Source organism: Marmota marmota, unplaced genomic scaffold (assembly GCF_001458135.2).
Source record: "Marmota marmota marmota unplaced genomic scaffold, marMar, whole genome shotgun sequence".
Taxonomy (NCBI): domain Eukaryota; kingdom Metazoa; phylum Chordata; class Mammalia; order Rodentia; family Sciuridae; genus Marmota; species Marmota marmota.
Window position 1 is genome coordinate 1,707,342 of NW_026000240.1, and position 22,391 is coordinate 1,729,732.

General features: G+C 37.8%; 1 protein-coding gene across 7 annotated transcripts in view; it reads left to right on the forward strand.

Annotated features, from left to right (window-relative positions):
• LOC107143216 (sentrin-specific protease 5) overlaps positions 1-22,391 on the forward strand; it is a 44,344-nt gene that overhangs the window by 8,471 nt on the left and 13,482 nt on the right. For 2 of the 7 annotated variants that reach the window (XM_048794174.1, XM_048794178.1), the window contains exons 1-5: positions 5,158-5,440; positions 6,200-7,743; positions 20,199-20,304; positions 20,445-20,583; positions 20,821-20,868. In XM_048794174.1, the coding sequence (XP_048650131.1) occupies positions 5,403-5,440; positions 6,200-7,743; positions 20,199-20,304; positions 20,445-20,583; positions 20,821-20,868 (1,875 nt within the window). In that variant the 5' untranslated portion in view covers positions 5,158-5,402. Of the gene's footprint in view, positions 1-2,646; positions 2,817-2,906; positions 2,955-5,156; positions 5,441-6,199; positions 7,744-20,198; positions 20,305-20,444; positions 20,584-20,820; positions 20,869-22,391 lie in introns of those variants that run through there. The other 5 variants (XM_015486827.2, XM_048794175.1, XM_048794176.1 and 2 more) reach the window with 5 other exon arrangements.

Below are 22,391 nucleotides of genomic sequence, written 5' to 3' on the forward strand. Positions count from 1 at the left end.
CCTTCTCTTTTACTTGAATCATTATGTCTTCTTCTTCCTCTACCATTGTCTGAACTGAAGGCTTTGGACTAAGCAAACAAGATATGAACGTCCACAATGGCAATGTGCCAACTGGCAGAGTCCCTGGGCTTTTCTTTTCTATTCTTTTTAAATCTTCACCATGATCATTGTGATATGATTTTAACAACTCCTCCCTTAAAAAAGCCATGGGCTACACTTTTTGTATTGTATCAACGTATGCCCTGATGTTCTTGATTTACTGAGATGCCTCCTTCCTCTAACAATTACTAACACTCTTCAGTTGCTTTTTTACTAATTTCTGATCCCGTATTTCTAGTATAATACAACCCAACAAGATGACGCCAAACAAAACCGAGACAGAATGAAATAAAAAGGGAACAACCAAAAAGTCATTATAGCCTTTCTATCCTCCTGACATGTGCATCCGTCCTTTCTCCCTATCTGTTCCTCAGACGTAAATAGCTTTTTCCTCAGATGTGAGCGGTTTTTCTTCCGTCTCACTCATCTCCAGGGACAGGCAACTTAAAACAAAAGTGAAGCAAAATCAAAAGAGGATCTTAAAATGGCTACCCATCCTCTCGCCCTGCCCTCAGGGGCAAGCAGTTACACTTACCCTCAGTCGCTCCCCGTGCGAGCCACCAAATGCCGCAGTCTGGCTGGGCACAATCAGGAGCCACTTGTCAAAAGAAACTAACTTTATTTTTAGAACCACACACGCCAAACAAAACAGCCTCTCAGGAAAAACCCTCAGAGCCTCAACTGCCACCACCGGCTTTCCACAAGCCTCTCTCTCCCACACAAGCTTCTCCCCCCCTCCCACAATCCTCCTGCTCTTGAGGCCGATTGGCTGGGTCATGTGGGCGGAGCCAAAAAAGTCCCCCAATGAGCAGCTCCGTGGTCTGAAAGGGCAGGGAAACAGCCCAATGAGCATCACCGCAGAGGAGCCAATCAGCTAGATGTTGCTGGGGCGGCTGTGAGCCAATCATCAGCCGGCAGCTGGAAGTTTGCTGGCAGCTGGAAGTTTGCTGGGGCCCCTTCGGCTGTTGCTGTCAACAGTCTTTAGAAAATACTTTACTCTACAAGCCTTATTCACATTTTGTCTGTTGTCCCATCAATTTCCATTTCTAGATTAGGACTGAATCTAGGATTGCATATTGCATTGCCATGTAACCTTAGTCTTAGTCTTTTAATCTCTATAGTTTCTCTTTGACTTTAATTGACACCTTTCAAGAGTTTTGGCCAGTCAGTGTCTGTTGTTTCTCATGAATAAATTCAGGATACACATGTTTGACAAGAATACCACAAGAGTGATGTAGTGTCTTATCAGGAGGCATATAATGTCCGTATGTCTTCTAACTTTGATCACATGGTTACAGGGATGTTTGGCAGATTTTTCCATTGAAAGCTATTTTTCTTTTTATAAGACACTATTTAAAGTGTCTTATAGGGGGTACTTTGAGACTATGTAAGTATCTTTTTTCTCATTGTAATTTCGCCCTCTGATTTTAGTATTCATAAATTTTTCTTTCCTGAGTCTCTTACTTCTCAAAGGGTTTGTAGATTTTAACTCCTATTTCCATCATTCCTTCCACACTTAACTAATTTGAAATTCTCTGTAAGGAAGAGGTACCCATTTTTCCGATTTATTTATTGAGTCAAGTTTCTTGTATCACGGTAAACTCAAGGATACTTATTTTATTATTGGATTATAACCCATCACTGTCATTATGCATTTGGTTGCTCAAAGTTTTCTTGGCCATTGTGAGTCTCTTCCCGTTGATTTCTGTATCTTTTTGACATGTCATTCTTAATTTTTGAATGCTTGTACCTTTCCAGCACCCCAATGATATTCCAGGTTATCTTGTGTTTTCTATGCCCCATTGCTTATTCTCAAATATTCATACATACACACTCAAAACACACACACATACATGTAAACTATGTACACTTTTATATCTGTATGTATATTAAACACTATGTATTCATTCTGATACCTCCAATTTCATTGTAGCACCATAGGTTCATTTTCACTTTCTTTGATCATCATTAGTTTTTCTTTCTACAGCAGTGAAATCTCTGGTTCTAATTATGCACAACATATGTACGATAGATAGTTTCAGAATTAACTTATATTTCTGTGGAAAAGCAATTAGTGTGCAAGATTTGTTCACAGTCTTTTTGTCTTTAGTTCTAGAGCATACAGCCGCAATATTATTTTTTTAAGTTTTTTTAGATAATTATTTTCCTTTACTTTCAGTATGGTTATGTTATTCATTTGAAATGCAGTTAGGTTTAAGTATATGAAGCATTAACATGGTTCTAAAAATTCAGAACTTTACAAAAAGGTATATATATTCAGAGAATTACCTTTCCTCTCATCTTTTCTACTCGTTCCCAATTCCTCCATTCTTCTGGTGCCCACCTTCCATACAGTGGCATATTATTGATACTTATTTGAACTTAACTTTACTCACTTAACGATATATTCTGGAAGTCATTCCATGTTAGTTCATATAGTGAATCCCCCCAACCCCCATACAGGGGATTGAAACCCTGGGTGCTCTACCACTGAACTACATTACCAGTCCCCCCTTTTTTTAAAATTTAATTTAATTTTATTTTCAGAGAGGATCTCATTGAATTGCCCAGGCTGGCCTTGAATTTGTCATCCTCCTTGCATCAGCCTCCCAAATTGCTGGGATTATAATTGGAGCCTGTGCCACCAAACCTGGTTGTTCTTTTATAGCTTCATGCATTGTGTGGATAAGCCATAGTTTATTCAAGCACTATCCTATGTAAGTACATGTAGGTTATTTTCAATATTTTGCTATTAGAAACAGTGTTGCAGTGAATAGTCTTGTACATATGTATTTTCATTGTTGCAGGTATGTCTTCAGGGTAAATTCCTTAAATTGGGGATGCTGCGTATGAAGGTAAATACTTTTGTAGTTTTAAATATTACCAAATTTAAATATTACCAATTTAAATATTACCAAATTCTCCTCCAAAAACATTGTATCAGTTTGTACTCCCGCCAGCAAAGAAAAAAAATGTCTTTTCTCCAGCTGTGAAATATTTCTCTATCTCTCGCTTTTTTTTTTTTTTTTTTTTTTTTACATCCTGGGATTGAAACTGGGGCTTCACTCATACTAGGCAAGCATTCTACCACTCAGTTTCATGGCCAGACCTTTGCCAATTTTCTTATGAGTGAATTAACTTCTTTACCTTTCTTATTTTTTCTGGGGATTGAACACAGTTACATTTAACCACTGAGCTCATCCCCAGATCTTTTCATTTTTTGAGACATTGAGTCTTGCCAAGTTGCTTAGGGCATCACCAAGTTGCTGAGGCTGGCTTTGAACTTGAAGTCCTCCTATTCCCGAATCACTGGAATTATAGGTGTGTACCACCATGCCCAACCTTATAGTGACATTGAACATGTTTTCTTATGTTTAGGGGTCATTTAGAAAATTTTATTTGTGAATTGTCTTGTTAGGTCTTTCTTTCATCTTTCTACTAAGCCAACAGGCTTTTTGTCCTTTATTCCTCAATTTAAGAGCTCTTTATGTATTAGGAATATTATAGCTCTAAATCCATGGTGTATATTGCAAGTATTTTATTTTGGCTTATCAGTTATCTTTTATCTGTTAAGCTTTCTTTCTTAAGGGGATTGAACCACAGAGATATACCTCCTGCTCTTTTTTTTTTTTTTTTTTTTTTAAAGACTGGGTCTTGATGAATTGCTTAGGACCTCACTAAGTTGCTGAGGCTGGCCTCAAGCTGTGATCCTCCTGCCTCAGTCTTCTGAGTTGCTGGATTTATTGGCATGTGCCAATGCACTTGGCTGATAAGCTTTATATAGCTTTTCATTGTTCCTTTTTAAAAAAATAACATTTTTTGTACGTTCATGGTGATGGGGATTGAAGCCAGAGCCTCACACATGCAAGGCAACTACCATTGAGCTACAACCCAAGTCGCCTTTTATTTTATTGTGGTAAAATATACATAATTTACAATTTTAACCGTTTTTACGTGGACAGTTTAGTGGCATTAAGTACATTCACGTTACTTTGCAGCCACCACCACCATCCATCTCCGGGGCCTTTTCATCTTCCCAAATTGAGATTGTGTTCCCATTAAGCATGAATTCCCCTTTTCCTCTGTTTCTAATAGTTTTAAAAATTTGATTAATCTATAGTTTTTGTTGTATTATTAGTTTTAATCTGCTTTAGTTTTTTGCAAAGGTAGGGGAAAGAGATCTGAGGGTTCAAGTGCTATTGCTTTTTTTGGTGTGAGGGGTACTGAACCCAGGGTCACTCTATCACTGAGTTACATTCCCAGCCCTTTTTACTTTTTTACATTTTGAGGCAGAGTCTTGCTAAACTTCTGAGGTTGACCTCAAACTTTGGATCCTCCTGCCTTAGCCTCCTAAGTATCAGGCATAACATGTTTGTGCCACTACACCCACCTTCCCGCCTACTTTTTTAGATTTTTCACCAGTTCTTCTTTTTTCATCTCCACCATATTTCTGATTTTCATCATATTTTTTGCTTCTATTTTTAAGCCTTTCTGAACTGTAGCTTGCTTCTTGGTCTTCCCTACCATTGGCTTAGATTTCAGCTCTTGCCCTGTTGGGTCAGCTGTTACACATTCATCTACTTGGGTCTTTCAAAACTTTTATTGTTCTTATCCCTTTTATTGTCTTTGTCGTTGAGGGGCTTTGCCTTTTAAAAAATCCAATTTCCATGCTGGGGATGTAGCTCAGTGGTAGCTCTATGGTAGAGCACTTCCCCAGCATCCATGAAGTCCTGGATAAGGCTTTGGGTTTAATCCTGAGTTTGGGGGGAGGGGGAAAAAAGCAATTTCTGTCATCTCAATGGGATTTTTAACAAGAACTGAGATACATATATTTATCCTTCTACTTTTGTTCTGATTGAAAACTGATACACAGAAATGAAGTACTCCGGACTGTTCCCATCCTCTCCTCCAGGCTGGGAAAACTTTCAATAAGTTGTTAGCTTATTGGGAAAAAAAAACTGTCATTAGAATATTGGTTTCTATTCATAGTCTAGGGTTTCTTTGATCTCATCTATAGTGCCTGATGCCTAAAACCTTCAGTAATATTAGATATTACTAACTTGAGGGTAAATTGTGTTTGCTTTTAATTGCCATTCATTCCCATCTCCCATCTCTTATCATCGTGTTTCTGAAGTTTATGTGTGTATACTTGTGTTGGTTTTTGTTCTTTATATTCACTTGAGAACCAGAATAACTGGGTGAGAGCATTTGATGGAATCCTTTTCCTGCACAGTCACTCAGAGAGTCTTTGACTGGCAAGGAGCAGCCTGTTCTCTCTCTTGAGATACTGATATCATGTGTTGATGGAGTATCTACCTGTAGATGACTCTACAGAGCAAAGGTACCTGCCCTTTTAAAATTTTGCTGTAGGAAGCAAGTCATTTTGCTATGGGCAAATTCTAAATAAGTAGATATGGGACCTGAGCATGTAGCTCAGTGGTGGAGCACACACCTGGCCTGTGCGAGACCCTGGGTTAATCCCCAGTATGACAGAAAAACAAATAAGAAAGAACATGGAATTAGTCTTAAGTGGTATTTGGTTCCCTTTCCCTTCTCTGTTTTTCATTTTATAAATAAGAACACAAAATTTGGATGACTTGCTTAATGTCACTTAGTTAACGAGAAACAGAGCCAACACTTAGAAATTCTCTTCTGACTCCCAGTCCTGTGACTCTGTCCTGAGAAATGATTTTTGAAACTGATTTCTATTCAAAACAGGTGTACAGCCAATGGGGTCTTGTTAGTGCTCATGTCTTCTTTCTTCCCCAGTTTTTCACTGTGATTAAAACCTTGATCAGGTAGGATTTCTTTTTCTTTTTCTTTTTTCTTTTAAGAAGATGAGCACAATATCATTCTTTTATTTACTTATTTTTTTTATATGATGCTGAGGATTGAACTCAGTGCCTCACACATGCTAAGTAAGTGCTCTACCACTAAACTACAACCCCAGCCCAATCAGGTAGGATTTCATTATTCAGTTGTGTTAAATTGAAATATATATGCTCTTTTTTCAATTTTTTTGTCTTCATTTCTGTGAATGCCTTCATGACCTTACTTTTAGATTGATACATAACATTTCTTTACATTTTCTTCTTTGTAGCTACATCTACATCTCATTATGCATCAGAAAAATGAAAAAACAGAGGAAAATTCTATGGAGGAAAGGAATCCACTTAGCCTTTTCTGAGAAATGGAATACTGGGTTTGGAGGCTTTAAGAAATTCTACTTTCACCAACACTTATGCATTCTGAATGCTAAGTTGGGAAGGTCATTTACTTGGAATAGACAGTTGAGTCATTTTCATTGTAGAAAGAAGGCTCTTCAAATCCAGAAATCGTGGATTCAGGATGAATCTTTTTGTGCTAAGACTAAATCCAGTGTGGCTACTCAAAATCCTAGTACTTTGTCTTCTAAAGTGAAAAGAAAGGACACTAAGTACTTCGTTTCTTCCTCAAGGAGTCTTCTGAAACTCCAAGCAGAGAAGTTACTATCATCAGCAAAGAACTCGGACCATGAATACTGCGGAGAGAAGAGTCTCTTAAAGGCAGTCGCTGGCTTGCCAGCAAGTAGTGCATTAGGTCAGACCAATGGTCATAGACCTAGGACAGTGCCACAGGTTTCTGAGTTTCCCATGAAGTTCACTGGGGAAAGCCAAAGTCCAGGTGAGAGTGGCAAGATTGTGGTCACCTTGAGCAATCATAAGAGAAAGCGCTTTTGTTATGGCTGCTGCAAAGGACTAGAACACCACAGGAGTGGGGGACCCCTGATTCCAAAAAAGTTCCAACTTAACCAACATCGAAGAATAAAAGTGTCTCCACTGATGATGTATGAGAAATTATCCATGATTAGATTTCAGTATAGGATTCTCAGATCCCAGCACTTCAGAACAAAAAGCAAAGTTTGCAAGCCAAGGAAAGCCCAGCGAAGCTGGGTACAAAAGGTCACTGGGGACCACCAAGAGACCCTTAAAGATAATACGGAGGGTGGCAGTTGTAGCCCATTTCCTTCCCCAGAACCTAAAGATCCTTCTTGTCAGCATCAGCCATACTTCCCAGATATGGACAGCAATGTTGTAGTGAAGGGAAAGAACTCCCATATGCCTGATGATCACCCTAAAGGAAGTCCTTTCCCAGACAAGGAGCTTAATTTAGATGAAGCATTCCCTGACCAACAGAATGGCAGTACCACATACACTTGGGACCAATCACCTTGTTTGTCTCCAAAGTGGGAGTGTACGGAGCTGATTCATGACATGCCCTTGTCAGAACATCATTCTAGTAAAACGTTCACTTCAGAAAATGAAAAAGAAATTATGACTCTGGATCAGGAAAATCGGACAAGCACTGTCAGTGATGACAGAGTAAAGCTGTCAGTGACAGGAGCAGATAAATCTGTGAGTAGTGTAGATGGGCCTGTGTCTGAAGAGAATGTTCACAATGAGAACTCCTACCAGATGGAAGAGGATGGATCTTTCAAGCAGAACATTCTTAGTTCTAAGTTGCTGGACCACCCTTACTGTAAAAGTCCACTGGAAGCTCCCCTGGCATGCAGTGAACTCAAACTAGAAAATCAACTGGGAGTGGGGAAGAACAACTCAAAAGCATCTCCAGTGGACGATGAACAGCTTTCAGTCTGCCTTTCTGGTATGCACTCTTCCTTTCTTCTCCCCAATCTCTGGCCCACACTTGCTGTCCATTAACTTTTCTTATAATGAGTCTTGTTTTTTCCCTCCCACACATGGCTTTCCCTTTAACCACTTGGATGTTTTTCTTGAGACCTTTTATATTGCTGTATTATGTAGAGTCCCACAAATTATTTTATGAATCCTTGACTGCTTAATGAACACTTAATATTAATTTCTAGTTGTTTCTTCTATAACAATGAGAGTTTTAATTTGGCGTTTTTAACTTGGACATCTTTTTATGTGTTGAATATTTTTTTGTTTGTGCCTGATTTTCCGGTGTCTGTTTTTCTATTAGAATGTTCCTATTTTGTTTATTTAATATGTAAGAAGATTCTGTGTACCAGCCACTATGCTGGTTCTTAAGAGTGTAGCAACAAACCAGGATATACTGGTTTCACTCCCCCTCTGAGCCCCCTGATACAAGGATTGAACCTGAGGTGCTCAGCTACTGAGCTGTATCCCCAGTCCCCAGCCCACATCATGTCTTCTCTTGTCAAAGTTTACATAAACAAGCATGTAAATTTATCTTAGATGTAAAAGAGTACTAATATGTTTATATAAGGGTGTTACATTTATTATGTTAGTAATCCCCCTTATATAAACTTATAATTAAAAACCCCAAACAACAGGTTTTATTTTTGTTTTTGTTTTTTAAGAGAGAGAGAATGAATCCTTTTTGGAGATGGACACAACACAATGCCTTTATTTTTATGTGGTGCTGAGAATCGAACCTGGGTCCCGCCCGTGCTAGGTGAGCACTCTACCGCTGAGCCACAATCCCAGCCCAACAGGTTTTTAATTGAAGCATAAATTTTGGCATATTCAGAAAATGATATGCATCATACAAGCCTTTAAGACTATATTTAGGGCTAAGAGTATAGCTAAGTGGTAGAGGGAGTGCCTCTCGTGTTAAGTTCAGTTCCCATCACCACTATAAATAAGCTCAATTTATATTTTGATATTGAAAGATATCTGTGTAAAATTAAGAGTGCAAGGAGAAAAATGGTTTGATTGAATTAAGTTTTTATGATAAAGAAAAAGTAGAGGGTTAATAAATCATTTATTTATTTAGGTATCGGGGATTCAATCCAGGAGTGCTTTACCACTGAGCTGCATCCCCAGCCCTTTTTATTTTTTATTTTGAGACAGTGTCTCGCCAAGTTACGAGATTAGCCTTGAACTGAAAAATCCTCCTGCCTCAGCCTCCTGAATTACTGGGATCCCAGGCTTGTGCCACTGTGTCTGGCAGCAAATCTTTAAAAAAATGATTTCTGTTGTTTATACTGTCCTAGAATAAAAATGAAGGGCTGACGTTGTGGCTCAGTCAGGCCCTGGGTTCGATCCTCAGCACCACATGAAAATAAATAAAGTATTGTGTCCAACTGCAACTAAAAAATAAATTAAAAAAAAATACATGAAACCTATTTTTCTTAGTAAAAGGTTAGCAGCACCATAATAATGTAACATTTCCAAATATGATATGGCATATAGTAAAGCTGTGGCATGACCTGAGGAAGTAAGAAGTTTTACAGAATACCATACCCATTTACTGTAACTTATTATTTTAGTAGGTTAAAGGAGAAAAATCATAGATCTTAGTAGGTCTTTAAAAACCTTTAATAAGACTAGAAATATCTAGACACTCTGGTATATACCTGTAATTCCAGCAGTTTGGGAAGGTAAGACAGGAGGATCACAATTTTGAGGCCAGCCTCAGCAACTTAAGCAAGACCATGTCTCAAAATAAAAAATTAAAATGGCGAGGGATGCACCTCAGTGGTAAAGCCCCCCTGGGCTCAGTCCCCAGGACAGTACCAGCAACAACCAGGATCAAAGGAAATGTCCTTCACTTACCTTCACTTGGTAAAGAATATTTGTCAGAAATACAGAAGAGTTCCAGGTTTTAGAGGATGAAGTTAAATACATGAAACCTATTCTTCCTACCCACTTCATAGAAATTATGAAAATATATTCAAAGTGCATGTATCTCCATGCTCAAAAATGAGGAGAGTTTTGGTGAATGAGAATCAGAAGTTTCTCCAAGACAGAAAATAAAGGGAAGTCCTGAAGGGCAGAAAGAATTCAATGCGGGAAAATGGTGAAATACTGAAGGTGGTCATTTCCTGGAGTAGATGAAAGGGGAGACCCATAATAAAAGGTTGAATAGTTGTAAAAATCTCTCTACCTGTGCCACATCTTGACAAAGACAGCAACTGCTATCAAATCAAAATTCTAAGAAAGGAAATAGGACATTTGCCCCAACCCTGTAACACCTGGAAAGTATCACCACTCCCACAGAAAGTAGTTCAGGGCAGAGTAACAGCTACTGGCCCATCACAGTCCCTTACCCTCAGCAAGTACCTAAGGAGAGGTGAGCTCACAATCTTATCAATCTGAAAAAAGTCAACACAACAAGAGATATAAATTTAACACATATAAGTGGTAAACTTGAGTAGTCAGTATTAATAGAGCAATCAGAATAGGAAAGAGTGTAGGGCAGAAGGCACAGTAGATATTCCCTTAACTGACTTACATAGCATTGGCCAGAATTGAGTTCAATAGGATGCTAAATGCTGGCTCTACCATAACTGTCACACTCCTTTCAGTTGATTTATATATTTAGGAGGCCATTTTTTAAGTTGAGTTGGTTGTACTTATAAGAAACTTTCTACAGTTTCATTATTTCTTTCGGTACTGCATAAATTGATGAAATGAGCATAAAAAGAAAAATAACTCCCTTGAAAAACTGAGTGCTTCCCTCCACCCCCAGTGGTCCTGGGATTGAATCCATGATATGGTTCATTATAGGCAAGCCATCCACCACTGAGCTGCATTCCCTAGCCCTTTTTATTTTTTTGGAGACACAGTCTTTCCCAGACTGGCCTTGAACTTGGAGTCCTCCTGCCTCAACCTCTTGAGTAACTGGGATTACAGGTATGTACCACCGTACCTCACTCAAGTTGAATACTTTTAATGACCATTAATCACTATTTGCTATAGTAAATGTGAATACTGAGTTACACTTGTACAGGACAACTATAAAAAAAAGTGTGGTAGAATATGACAATTGAAGGTTCTATACTCAGATTACTTGGCAAGATGTCTTCTTTCACTTCAAAGAAGAGCTTAAAGTTCTATCTCATGAATGTATCAGGAGATGATGGGAGGGAAACTGAAGAAAATAACAAGGTAAATGTTTTAGAATTAAAGAGAAAAATAAGCGTCTTAAGATTTAGGGCTGAGGGTATAGTTCGGTGGTAAAGCACTTGCCTACCATGTCTAAGGCCCTGGGGTTCATCCCCAGCACTGTAAAAGGAACCAAATTAGGAAAGTGCAGTACATGCCAATCAGGATTAAAACACCACTCTAAATTTTGTTCAGTGGAATTATGGAACATTAAGGATTAAGAGAAATAACCAGAATAGTTATGTTTGGAAGGAAAAGCAATAGATCCTGTTCCACAGTACATTCTGGGTGGATTGAAATTTTAAATAGAACCAAGTACAGAAAACATTTTGTTATTTTTTTTTAATGTGCTGCAGGGGATGGAAACCAGGGCCTCTCCCCTGCTAGGCAAGCCCTCTACCACTGAGCTACACCCCTAGACACACACAAAGTTTTTGTTGGTGCTGGGGATTTTACGCAGATCTCATGCATGTTGAGCACTCTATGTACCACTGAGCTTCACCCACAGCCCCCAGACACACAAAAAAATTGTGGATGAAAGTTCATAACACCATTATTCATATTAGCCCCAAATCAGAAATCTAAATGTCCAAATCTATATAGTGGAATATTAGTCTACCATAAAAAGACATACTGATACATGTTTTGATACAGATATGTTATTAAGTAAAGACATGTTAAGTGAAAGAAAACAAATAAAAGCCCTCATAACCTTATTCCATAAACTTGAAAATGTCCAGAATGGGCAAATACAGTAAAGTAATGGTTACAAGGACCTGGGAAGAGGGGAGAATGGGAAGTGACTGCTAATGGGATAATGCAAGTGTTCTGGAATGAGGTAGTGTTAGTGATGTTCTGACTTTGAATCATACTTTCTTTCCCAATTTTTGATCAGTAGTTATACATAATAGTGGGATTTGTTACATAGTTGTACATGGCAAATATTCTAACTGAATTGTAGTCTTTAAGAGGGTGATTTTTTGTGGCATGTGAATCATTTCTATAAAACTATGAAAAGAAACATTTAGGAGGCCATTTTTTAAGAAATTTAGGGCTGGGTATCTTAAGGAGTTAGCTCAGTGGTACAGCTCTTGTCTTGAATGTGCCAGGCTGTGAGTTCCATCCCCCATAATGCCAAAAGAAAAAAAAAATTCTAAATTGACAAGATTTAGCACAGTTGGATGTTCATATGTATACATTGTGTTGATTCAAGCAAATCAACATACCCATTATACTTTTCTTGTAGTGAGAACATTTACTTTTTGTTTTTCTTTTTGGTGGGCTGGGGATTGAACCCAGCACCTGTGCATGCAAGGCAAGCACTCTACCAACTGAGCTATATTCCCAGTTTCCTTTTTTTCCCCCAGTACAGGGGTTGAACCCAGGGACATTCTACCACCAAGCTATGTCCCCAGCCCTTTTAATTTTGAGATTGAGTCTTGCTAAATTGCTGAGGCTGGCCTAAAGCTTGTGATCCTGTTGCCTCAGTTTCCTGAGTTGCTGGGATTAGTCATGTGCCACCAAACGTGGTTTACAATCTCTTTTCTAGCCAGTCCAGTGTTGCACACCTGCCTTCCAGCACTCAGCACATTGATATAGGAGGTTTGCTTGACCTCAGGAGTTCAAGACTGGCCTGGCCAACATAGTGGGACTCCATCTCAAACAAACAGAAAACCCACACAACGTACTATCAGTTTTCCTTTTCTTTTCCACTGCTGAGGATTGAATCCAGAAGTGCTTTACTATTGACCTACATCCCCGGGACTTTTTTTTTTTTTTTTTGTAGTGGGGATTGAATTCAGGCTCTGCACCACTGAGCCACATCTCCAGCCCTATTTTATATTTCATTTAGAGACACGGTCTCTCTGAATTGCTTAGCACCTCACCATCCTTGGGATTTTGGGGGTTGTTTTTATTTTTTTATCCTGAGACTCAAAACAACTCTTAAGTTACTGATCCTAGACTTGGGAACTTCCTGAATAGCTGGGGTTATAGATGTGCACCCCTGCAGCCAACTCTATTATCAGTTTTCAAGTATACAGTAAATTAACTGAAGCTACCATACTACAATGCGGAAGTTCCCTCTCTTCTCCTGCCTATAGGGTCTGGTAAAAATCTTTTATTCCATGTATATCTGAGGGCATGTAGTATTTTTCTTTCTGTGCCTGGTTTATTTTACTTAATATGTTTTCCAGGTTCATCAATGTCACAAATGACAAAATTTCTTTCTTTTTTTTTTGATACTGCGGATTGAATTTGTGGGCTCAAGTAGTTCTCCTGCTTCTGCCTTTTGAGTACGTGGAATTTCAGGAGCATGCCACCATACTTAGCTTTGTAATCTTGTATTGATAAGACATTTTACACATGATAGGAAACCCAGAATTAAAAAACAACAATTTAAAATGACTGGGCATAGTGCCACTTGCCTATAATCCCAGCAGCTCAGGAGGCTGAGGCAGGAGTATAATAAGTTTGAGACCAGCCTGGGCAGTTTAGCAAGACCCTATCTCAAAATTTAAAAAGCTGGAAATGTATTCAGTGGTATAATGTCCCTGGCTTCAATCCCTAGTACTGCCAAAAAAAAAAAAAGATAAAATAAAAGCTGGGCTTGGTGGCACATGCCTGTAGTTCCAAGTGCTCCACAGACTGAGGCACAAGGATCACTTGAGTCCATGAGGTTAAGACAAGCCTGGGTAAAATGGTGAGACCTTATGTCTCAAAAAACAAAACTAAAAGAAAAAAAAAAAAATTTGAGAAGCCAGGCACAATGGCTCACACCTGTTATCCCACAGACTCTGGAGGTCGAATTAGGGAGATGATAAGTTTGAGGCAGGTGTTGGGAATTTAGCAAGACTCTTGTCTCCAAATTTGAAAAAAGGGGGTGGGGGGACACTGGGCATGCAGCTCAGTGGTAAAGCACTCCTAGATTCAATCACCAGTACAGAGGGTAGGGGAGTAAATAAACCAATTTGACTCCATAACATTAAAATCTTGGGACTGGAGGTGTAACTTGCGGTAGTGCTTAGCAAGCTTCAGGCCCTGGGTTCAATCCCAAGTTTTTATTCCCAAAAAAAGAATAAAAAAAAAAATTTAACTTTATGTATCAAATCATAAATTTTTATGTACCAGATCACAAATGAAAATGTTAGTTTAGCATGTATACCTTTTGACACAGATATGTAACTTTTAGCAAGTATTAACTAGGGAAACAATAGAAAAGCACAAATTAAGGGTTTTGTCCCATTATTCAGATAGCAAAGAGTAGCTAAAAATCAAATGTTCATTAGTGGGCAATTGATTAAAATCAATTTTAATCATTTAATGGACTACTAGATCATTTTGAATGGATTTAAAAGGGAAAAAAAAAAACACACTATAATGTAAGGCAGGGCCTATAATCCCAGGGGCTCTAGAGGCTGAGGCAGGAGGATCACAAGTTCAAAGCCAGCCTCAGCAAAAAGCAAGGCACTGAGCAACTCAGTGAGACCTTGAATCTAAATACAAAATAGGTCTGAGGATGTGGCTCAGTGGTGGAGTTCTCCTGAGTTCAATCCCCAGTACCCCTCCCCCCAAAAAAACCTGTATTATGTATACTGGGCGCAGTAAAGCACGACTATAATCCTAGCAGCTTCAGAGGCTGAGGCAGAAGGATCACAAATTCAAAGCCAGACTCAGCAACCACGTAAGGCCCTAAGCAATTTAGTAAAACCCTGTCTCAAAAAATAAAAAGGGTTGGGGATGTGGCACAGTGATTAAGCGCCACAGGGTTCAATCCCTGGTACCAAAACAAAACTATAATGTATTGATGGGAAAAAAGCAGCTTCAAGAAAAGAATAATGTGCCATTTACATACTCAAGAAATACATATTTGGGGTTGAAGGTGTACTCAGTGGTAGAGGGTTTGCCTAGTGTGCTTGAGTTCCTGGGTTCAATCCCCAAATACTGCCATAAAGAAAACAAAAATACATTTTCAAAAGGAGACCAGCCTGGGCAGTTTAGCAAGACCCTATCTCAAAATAAAAAAAGTGACTTTACACTTTGTTTAAAAATGTTTTTTGTCACTTATTAAGGGGAAAAAACCCTTCTACATGAAAAGCTTGTCATGAAAAGCTTGAATATTTTTAAAATAAATATTCAACTCTTATTTTCTTCTATACTATTAAAGTGTTATTTTTAATATAATTCTTTGTTTAAAAAAAAAAGTAAAATGGAGTAATATAATTCTTTCCACCAGAATGAATTGGCTGTAAGTTCAGGTGGTAGTCTAATATTATTTATTGAGCAATTCATTCTTTTCTTTGTGGTTAAGAAATACCAACTAGCTTTGAATTTCCTTCTGGTCTTGATCTGTTTGTATACTAGCATTATTTTGCTTTAATTACTGTAAGTAGTTTCATAATTTGAAAAATTATGCACTCCTCTTCTGTCCCCTTATTCATCTCTCTAATTGTTTTTCTTAAAGAGGTTTTTTTAAAATTTTTTTTAATTGTCAATGGGCCTTTATTTTATTTATGTATATGTGGTACTGAGAATCGAACCCAGTGCTTCACATATGCTAGGCAAGTGCTCTACCACTGAGCTACAACCCCAGCCCATCTCTAATTGCTTTTAAAATTTTCTAGGAATTTATCAATCCCAAGATGAATTTTTTATTTATTTTATAAATTAAAGAAAATAAGTATGTTTTTTGCTTATAGTATTTGGAGAAAATTATATTCTTAAAATGTTGAGTTTTCGTGTCTAAAAACAGAACTTAGTTTCTTAGTGTTTTGCAACTTTTCACTAGGTTTTACACATTCCTTAAGTTTATTCTGAGTACTTCATGCCTTCTTTACTGATGTCATTTCTGAGGTGTGTATTGTATTTTGTTGTAGAACCAAGTGGTTGCATTTCTTTCTTTTATTTCTTTTATAAAGGTTCTTAATCTTTTGTCTAGGTTGGCCTTGAATTCAGAATCCTCCTTCCTGAGCTTTGCAAATAGCTAGTACTATAAGGTGTGCGAAGGGTGCCCAGCCCCAAGTTATTTTTGTAGAGAAAAGAGCTATTTCTTGTTTTGGAGATGACATAGCATAAAAGTTAACAGCATAGTTTCTCTAGTCACATAACCTACATAAGAATCTTAGTTATTCTGTGCTAGTTGGGTGTCCTGAGGGTAGTTACTTAATCTCTTTAAGTTTTCTTGTCTTCATTTTTTATTTCAAAGATAATATCTTTTGGGGGGTGACGAGATAGTGCGGGGGGGATTGAACCCAGGAAGTGCTCTAACATGTGCCATATTCTCAGACCTAGCAGAGATGGTATCTTGACACAGAGATTAGTTTTAAGGATTAGACGAAATATGTGAATGTTGTCATATGATAAATGCTCTTAATGATGTTTTGTTTTACTTCTGGTACCAGTGAGATAATGGTAGGTGTGTTATCAGTGAGAGACATTGTCATCCTTGTAGGGCCTTTCTATTACATAAGGAATCCATGTTTATCATCTGCAAGCAAAAACAAAACACAGATATAAAACTTAAAATCTCCATATTATTACCACCCAGAAATAATATTGTTAATAAGAATGCCTCTTTCCCATAATACTAGTTTGAAATTGGGGTCCCATATCCCATTGTTAACCCCCCCCCATCCCATTGTTAACCGCCCCCTGCTTTTTTCTGGTTTTGGAGTTGAACCCAAGCAGTGCTCTGACACTGAGCTACATACCCATCTCTTGAGACAAGAGTCTTACTAAATTATGGGGGCTGGCCCTCCTGCCTCAGCGGGAGTCAGTGAGATTATAGGCCTGTGCCACCATGCCTGGCTATCTGGTAGAGGAGACCACTTTCTTATTTGAGGAGCTTCATTCAAGGTGGTGGAACCTCAAGCTTAATTTTTTGTTGGTAGAGGCATTTTCTTCTATAAAATCAGTTTTTTAAATGCAGTTTATCCAGTGTTGGGAATCGCTTATCTTCCTTTGGGCCTGTTTTCCAGTATAGACACAAGGCTATGCTTAGATCAACGTTAAGATATGTAATGTAAACACTATACATTCTGTTCCTAGTATAGAAGCCCCAAATCTTTATTTCCTGAAATGATGACGTTGCAATGGGCCTGCCTTCCTGTGTTCTCTGTTTGTCTAAAGCCTAGACTAGAAGCAGGCATAAGCAAGCATCCTTTTTCCTGTTGCTGTCCCCTGACTTTTGCTCTTAGTTTAAGCCTTTTAAAATAGGAGCTATTCTGGTGGGTGATTAACAGGGGGAAATACAGATTTTACATTTCGGTCCCTCTCCCCAAACCAACCCAGCACACCATTCCCAGTACTCTGTTTTGATCTTTCCTGTTCATTTTGAATTAATGCATAGTGGAGGCAATTCTTAAAAGTTTCAAAAGGGAGCTTGATAGGATATATGGTTAACATATTGTCCTCATTTTTCCCATCTCAACTCAATAGGCTCACCTGTCAGCCTGATAACTAGGTGGTGGTTTTCTCTGCTCTTCATCAGTGAACTGTGCCTATCATGCCTCTGCTTTTGTGAGCATCTAAGCCTTTCTGCAGTTTCTTTGTATTTACTTAGAAATAATATCCTGGACTGAACATGATGGCACATGACTGTAATTCCAACTATTTGGGTGGCTGAGATAAGATTGTAAATTAGAGGCTTAGCAGTTTAGAATAAAAATAAATAGGACTGGGGATGTGACTTAGTGGGAGAATACCCCTGGATTCAATCTCTAGTATCACCAAAAAAATAAATAATGTCCTGGTTTTATTTCCTAGAGCCTTTTTAGGTATGTTTCTTTAGTGGATCATCCTAGAAAGCCATTAAATGCATATATAGGGTTGGGGTGTAGCTCTGGGCAGAGTTCATGCCTAGCATATGAGGTCCTAGGTTCCATCCCCAATACCATCAAAAATTAAAGGATTAAAAAAAAAAAAAAAAAAGCCTGGCATGGTAGCACCCACCTCTACAGCAAGGTCAGGAGGTTGAGGCAAAAGGATCCCAAGTTCAAGGCCAGCCTTAGCAATTCTACAAGACCCTGTCTCCAAAAAAAAGGAGGCAGTTATCAAGAATACAAACAACAATAAGTGTTGGCGAGGATGTGGGGAAAAGGCACACTCATACTGCAAATTGGTGCAGCCAATATGGAAAGCAGTATGGAGATTCCTTGCAAAACTGGGAATGGAACCACCATTTGACCCAGTTATCCCTCTCCTTAGTTTATACCCAAAGGACTTAAAAACAGCAAACTATAGTGATGCAGCCACATCAATGTTCATAGCAGCACAATTCACAATAGCTAAACTGTGGAACCAACCTAGATGACCTTCAGTAGATGAATGGATAAAGAAACTGAGGTTATATATACACAATGGAATATTATTCAGCAATAAAAAATAAATAAAATCATGGCATTTGCAGGTAAATGGATGGAGTTGGAGAATATCATGCTAAGTGAAGTAGGCCAATCCCAAAAAACCAAAGGCTGAATGTTTTCTGATAAGTGGATGCTAATTCTTAATGGGGGATTGGGCATGGGATCAGTGGAAGAACTCTGGATGGGGGAGAGGGGGAAGGGGCATTTATGGTAGAAAAGATGGTGGAATGAGACAGCCATCATGTACCCAGGTACATGTATGATTGCATGAATAATGTGACCCTACTTTGAGTACAACCAGAGAAGTCAAAAATTGTGCTCCATGTGTGTACAATGAATCGGAAGAGCATTCTGCCGTCATGCATAACTGATTAGTACAAATAAATAAACAATCTAAAAAAGAAAATTTAAAAATGAGTTCTCAAAGTTCATTAGTATGATACATCATATAAGTTTTATTGAAAAAAATTAAAAAGGAAAAGGTTAAAAAAGAATGTATATTTTGAAGTTATAATGAATATCTATATATCAAGTAATTAATATATTGTGAATTTTATTATATAATTATAACCAATATTTTAAACAATAAAGAGGAATAATTCATATAAGACAAAAAAAGAACTGGGGAGGTAGCTCCATGGTAAAGCACCCCTGGGATCGTTCTCCAGTACTAAAAACAAAACGTATATATTATATACCTGTATATATGTGTATGTATGTTCACACTACTTAAATTGATTTAAATACTGCCCTCAAACTTGCCATTCTCTTACCTCAGTCTCCTGAGTTGCTGGGATTACAGATGTGCACCACTGCACTTGGCTAAATTGTGACTTCATTCAGGCACATTTAACAAGGTGATTTAGCCTTTAGATGTAATTTGAAAGTCATAAAAATAGTGTTATATAGGACCAATTGTTGCATAGTTCCAGTCCCTAATGTCAGTCAGTCTTACTCATATTTCTATTCAGTGTTGATAGTTACTCTTTCAAATAAATTCTGGTTTTGGAGGGGGTGGGTACTTGCAATTGAACCCATGAGTGCTTAATCACTAATCCACATCCCCAACCCTTTTTAATTTTTTATTTTGAAACAGGGTCTCACTAAGTTGCTTAGGGCCTCACTAAGTTGCTGAGGTTGACCTTGGACTTGCAATCCTCCTGCCTCAGCCTCTGGAGTCTCTGGGATTACAAGCATGTGCCACCACACCTGTCATCCCTATGCCTTTTATTTTGTGACAGGATCTCCCTCTGTTGCCCCAGGGTGGCATTGAACTTGCAGTTCTATTGCCTCAGCATTGCAAATGCTGGAGTTGCAGGTGCACACCATTGCACCCAACTAGATGTTTTCTCTGTGTGTGGGGGTGGGTGGGTGGGTGGATGTGTGTGTGGGTGTGTGATTTGTTTTGTTTTGTTTTGAGTCAGGATCTCCCCGAGTAGCCCAGGGTGTCCCAAACTGATGAGCTCAAGCAATGCTCTACCTTATCCTCTAGTAGTTGGAACTATAGGCACACACCATTGTGTCCAACTTTCTGGATGTTACTCTTAATGAGAGAGAATTCATCACTAAGGTTAAGTTATGGAAAGGCATCAATCTTTAGTTTTAGCTAGTTCCTCTAACAATTCATTGGTAGTTTAAAAATGCACTGTGAAATGATACCTCACAGCATTTTTCTCTAGGTTAGAGTGGTAAGGGCCTAATCCACTTTGTTTGAATAGTGTCAGAACTTTTAAAATATTTCCTTATACGGAGTATAATCCTATCTTATAATGTACATTTAAGTATGTGTTGCATTGTTTATAGATTAAGTATTAAGAGAAATTGCTTTGTCTTTCCATCTTAACTTTCCTTTCTTCCTTTATTTAAGGATTTCTAGATGAGGTTATGAAAAAATATGGAAGTTTGGTCCCACTCAGTGAAAAAGATGTCCTTGGAAGATTAAAAGATGTCTTTAATGAAGACTTTTCCAATAGGTATGCCAGTGGTGAAAGTTAAATCCTTGAAAATAAAATGATTGGCATATATGATTTTCTCTTGATTTAGGAGAAAAAGGGTACTTAATAGTGCATTGAGTAGAACTCATATTTTTTTTCTTTCAAAATCTTTGTTTCAGAAAACCATTTATCAATAGAGAAATAACAAACTATCGGGCCAGACATCAAAAATGCAACTTCCGCATCTTCTACAATAAACATATGCTGGATATGGATGATCTGGCGACCTTGGATGGTCAGAATTGGCTAAATGACCAGGTTAGTGTAATGCAGATTCTCACTGCAGAAAAGTTACAAAGGATGTTGGTCAATAAAATATTGTAGGGACTGGTCTCATACTTAACTTTTATTAATCAAATATTCTTTAATCTGTACTGAAGTGACTCACTAATGCCAGGATTGAAAAGCTTTATTGTTATTATTAAGAATGTTATACATTCTGCTTGGGTTGTTCTGAATTGTATAGGGTTAGTAAATTGGTTTTACTTTTTATAGGTCATAAATATGTATGGCGAGCTGATAATGGATGCAGTCCCAGATAAAGTAAGTGAAAATTTTTCTCTTAAGGAAATTCTTGTATATTAAAAAGGAGTGATTTTTTTTTTTTTTGGTTTTCAAACTTTAATTATTTTATAATTCCTTAGATTTTTTAAAAGGGTTATATTATGTATGTACACATTTATGTATTATCTTTATATATTTATATGAGCTTAGGGAGATCCTATTGCAAAATTTATTAATACACCTTTTTATTAATTTATGTGTATGTGTGGTACTAGGGATTAAATCCAGGGATGTTTTTGCACTGAGCCACATCCCAGCTCTTTTTCTTTTTTATCATGAGATAAGGTTCTCACTAAATTGTGATCCTCCTGCTTCAGCATAAGAAAGTCACAGTAGCAATGTTTTCTTTCTTATTTGTATCTAGGTAGGTATGTTTATTGATAAGGGGACTTTTTTTGTTTATTAATAAAGGGGCTGAGGTGAGGGGATTATAACTTTGAGGTCATCCTGGGCAACTTGGCAAGACCCTGTCTCAGAATGAAGAATAAAAAGGACTGGGGATGCAGCTCAGTAAAAGTGCTCCTGGATTCAGTTAAATCAATCAATCAACTAAAGTCTTACCCTCTTTATAAAAATGTAAAATATTACTCTTCACCTTTTCTTTCTTTTTTTTAATTTTAATCTATTCAAATAGATAATCTAGCTCTAAATTCTCTTAAGAGCTTTTTACATATTAAAATGATTTTTTTTTAATAGGTTTTTTTTTTTTTAAGAGAGAGTGGGAGAGAGAGAGAGAGAGAGAGAATTTTTTAATATTTATTTTTTAGTTCTCGGCAGACACAACATCTTTGTTCGTATGTGGTGCTGAGGATCGAACCTGGGCCGCACACACGCCAGGCGAGCGCGCTACCGCTTGAGCCACATCCCCAGACCTATTAAAATGATTTTTAAATTTGATATCTTTTTTCTGAAAACTCCAATACCTGATGAGCAGCAGAACTTTTCAAGTTCTTAAATCTCATAACTTAGCTAGTCAGGATGCTGAGGCAGGTTAGCGAGACCCTGTCTCAAAAATAAAAAGAGCTGGGGATATGGCTCAGTGGTAGAGCACCTCTGGGTTCGATCCCCAGTCCTGCAAAAACAAACAAACAAAAAACTTAAACAGATAAATATAACTAATTGCAGATTCTAGTACCGTTTTTCAATATAGAAAACTTTGATAGCTTTTCACTTATAATCATAAATTCATTATGCATTATAAATTCAAATCATGAAGCTAATATGTTGGATTGTTTTATGAAATGCTCTTAATCATCAAAAAGTTTAAATGTAAACATATTCAAAGGCAGTAGTTCTCAAGGTGTGGTCCCCAGACTAGCAGTGTCAATATCACCTGGGGACTTAATAGAAATGCACATTCTTAGACCCCAGCTCAGCTCTATTAAATCAGAAATGGGAGTTGGGGCCCAGCACTGTTTCAGTAAGTCCTCCAGATGATTCTAAAGAACAGAGTTACAGAGTCACTGCTTTTACAGATAACTAAACAGATTGTTTTTTATCCG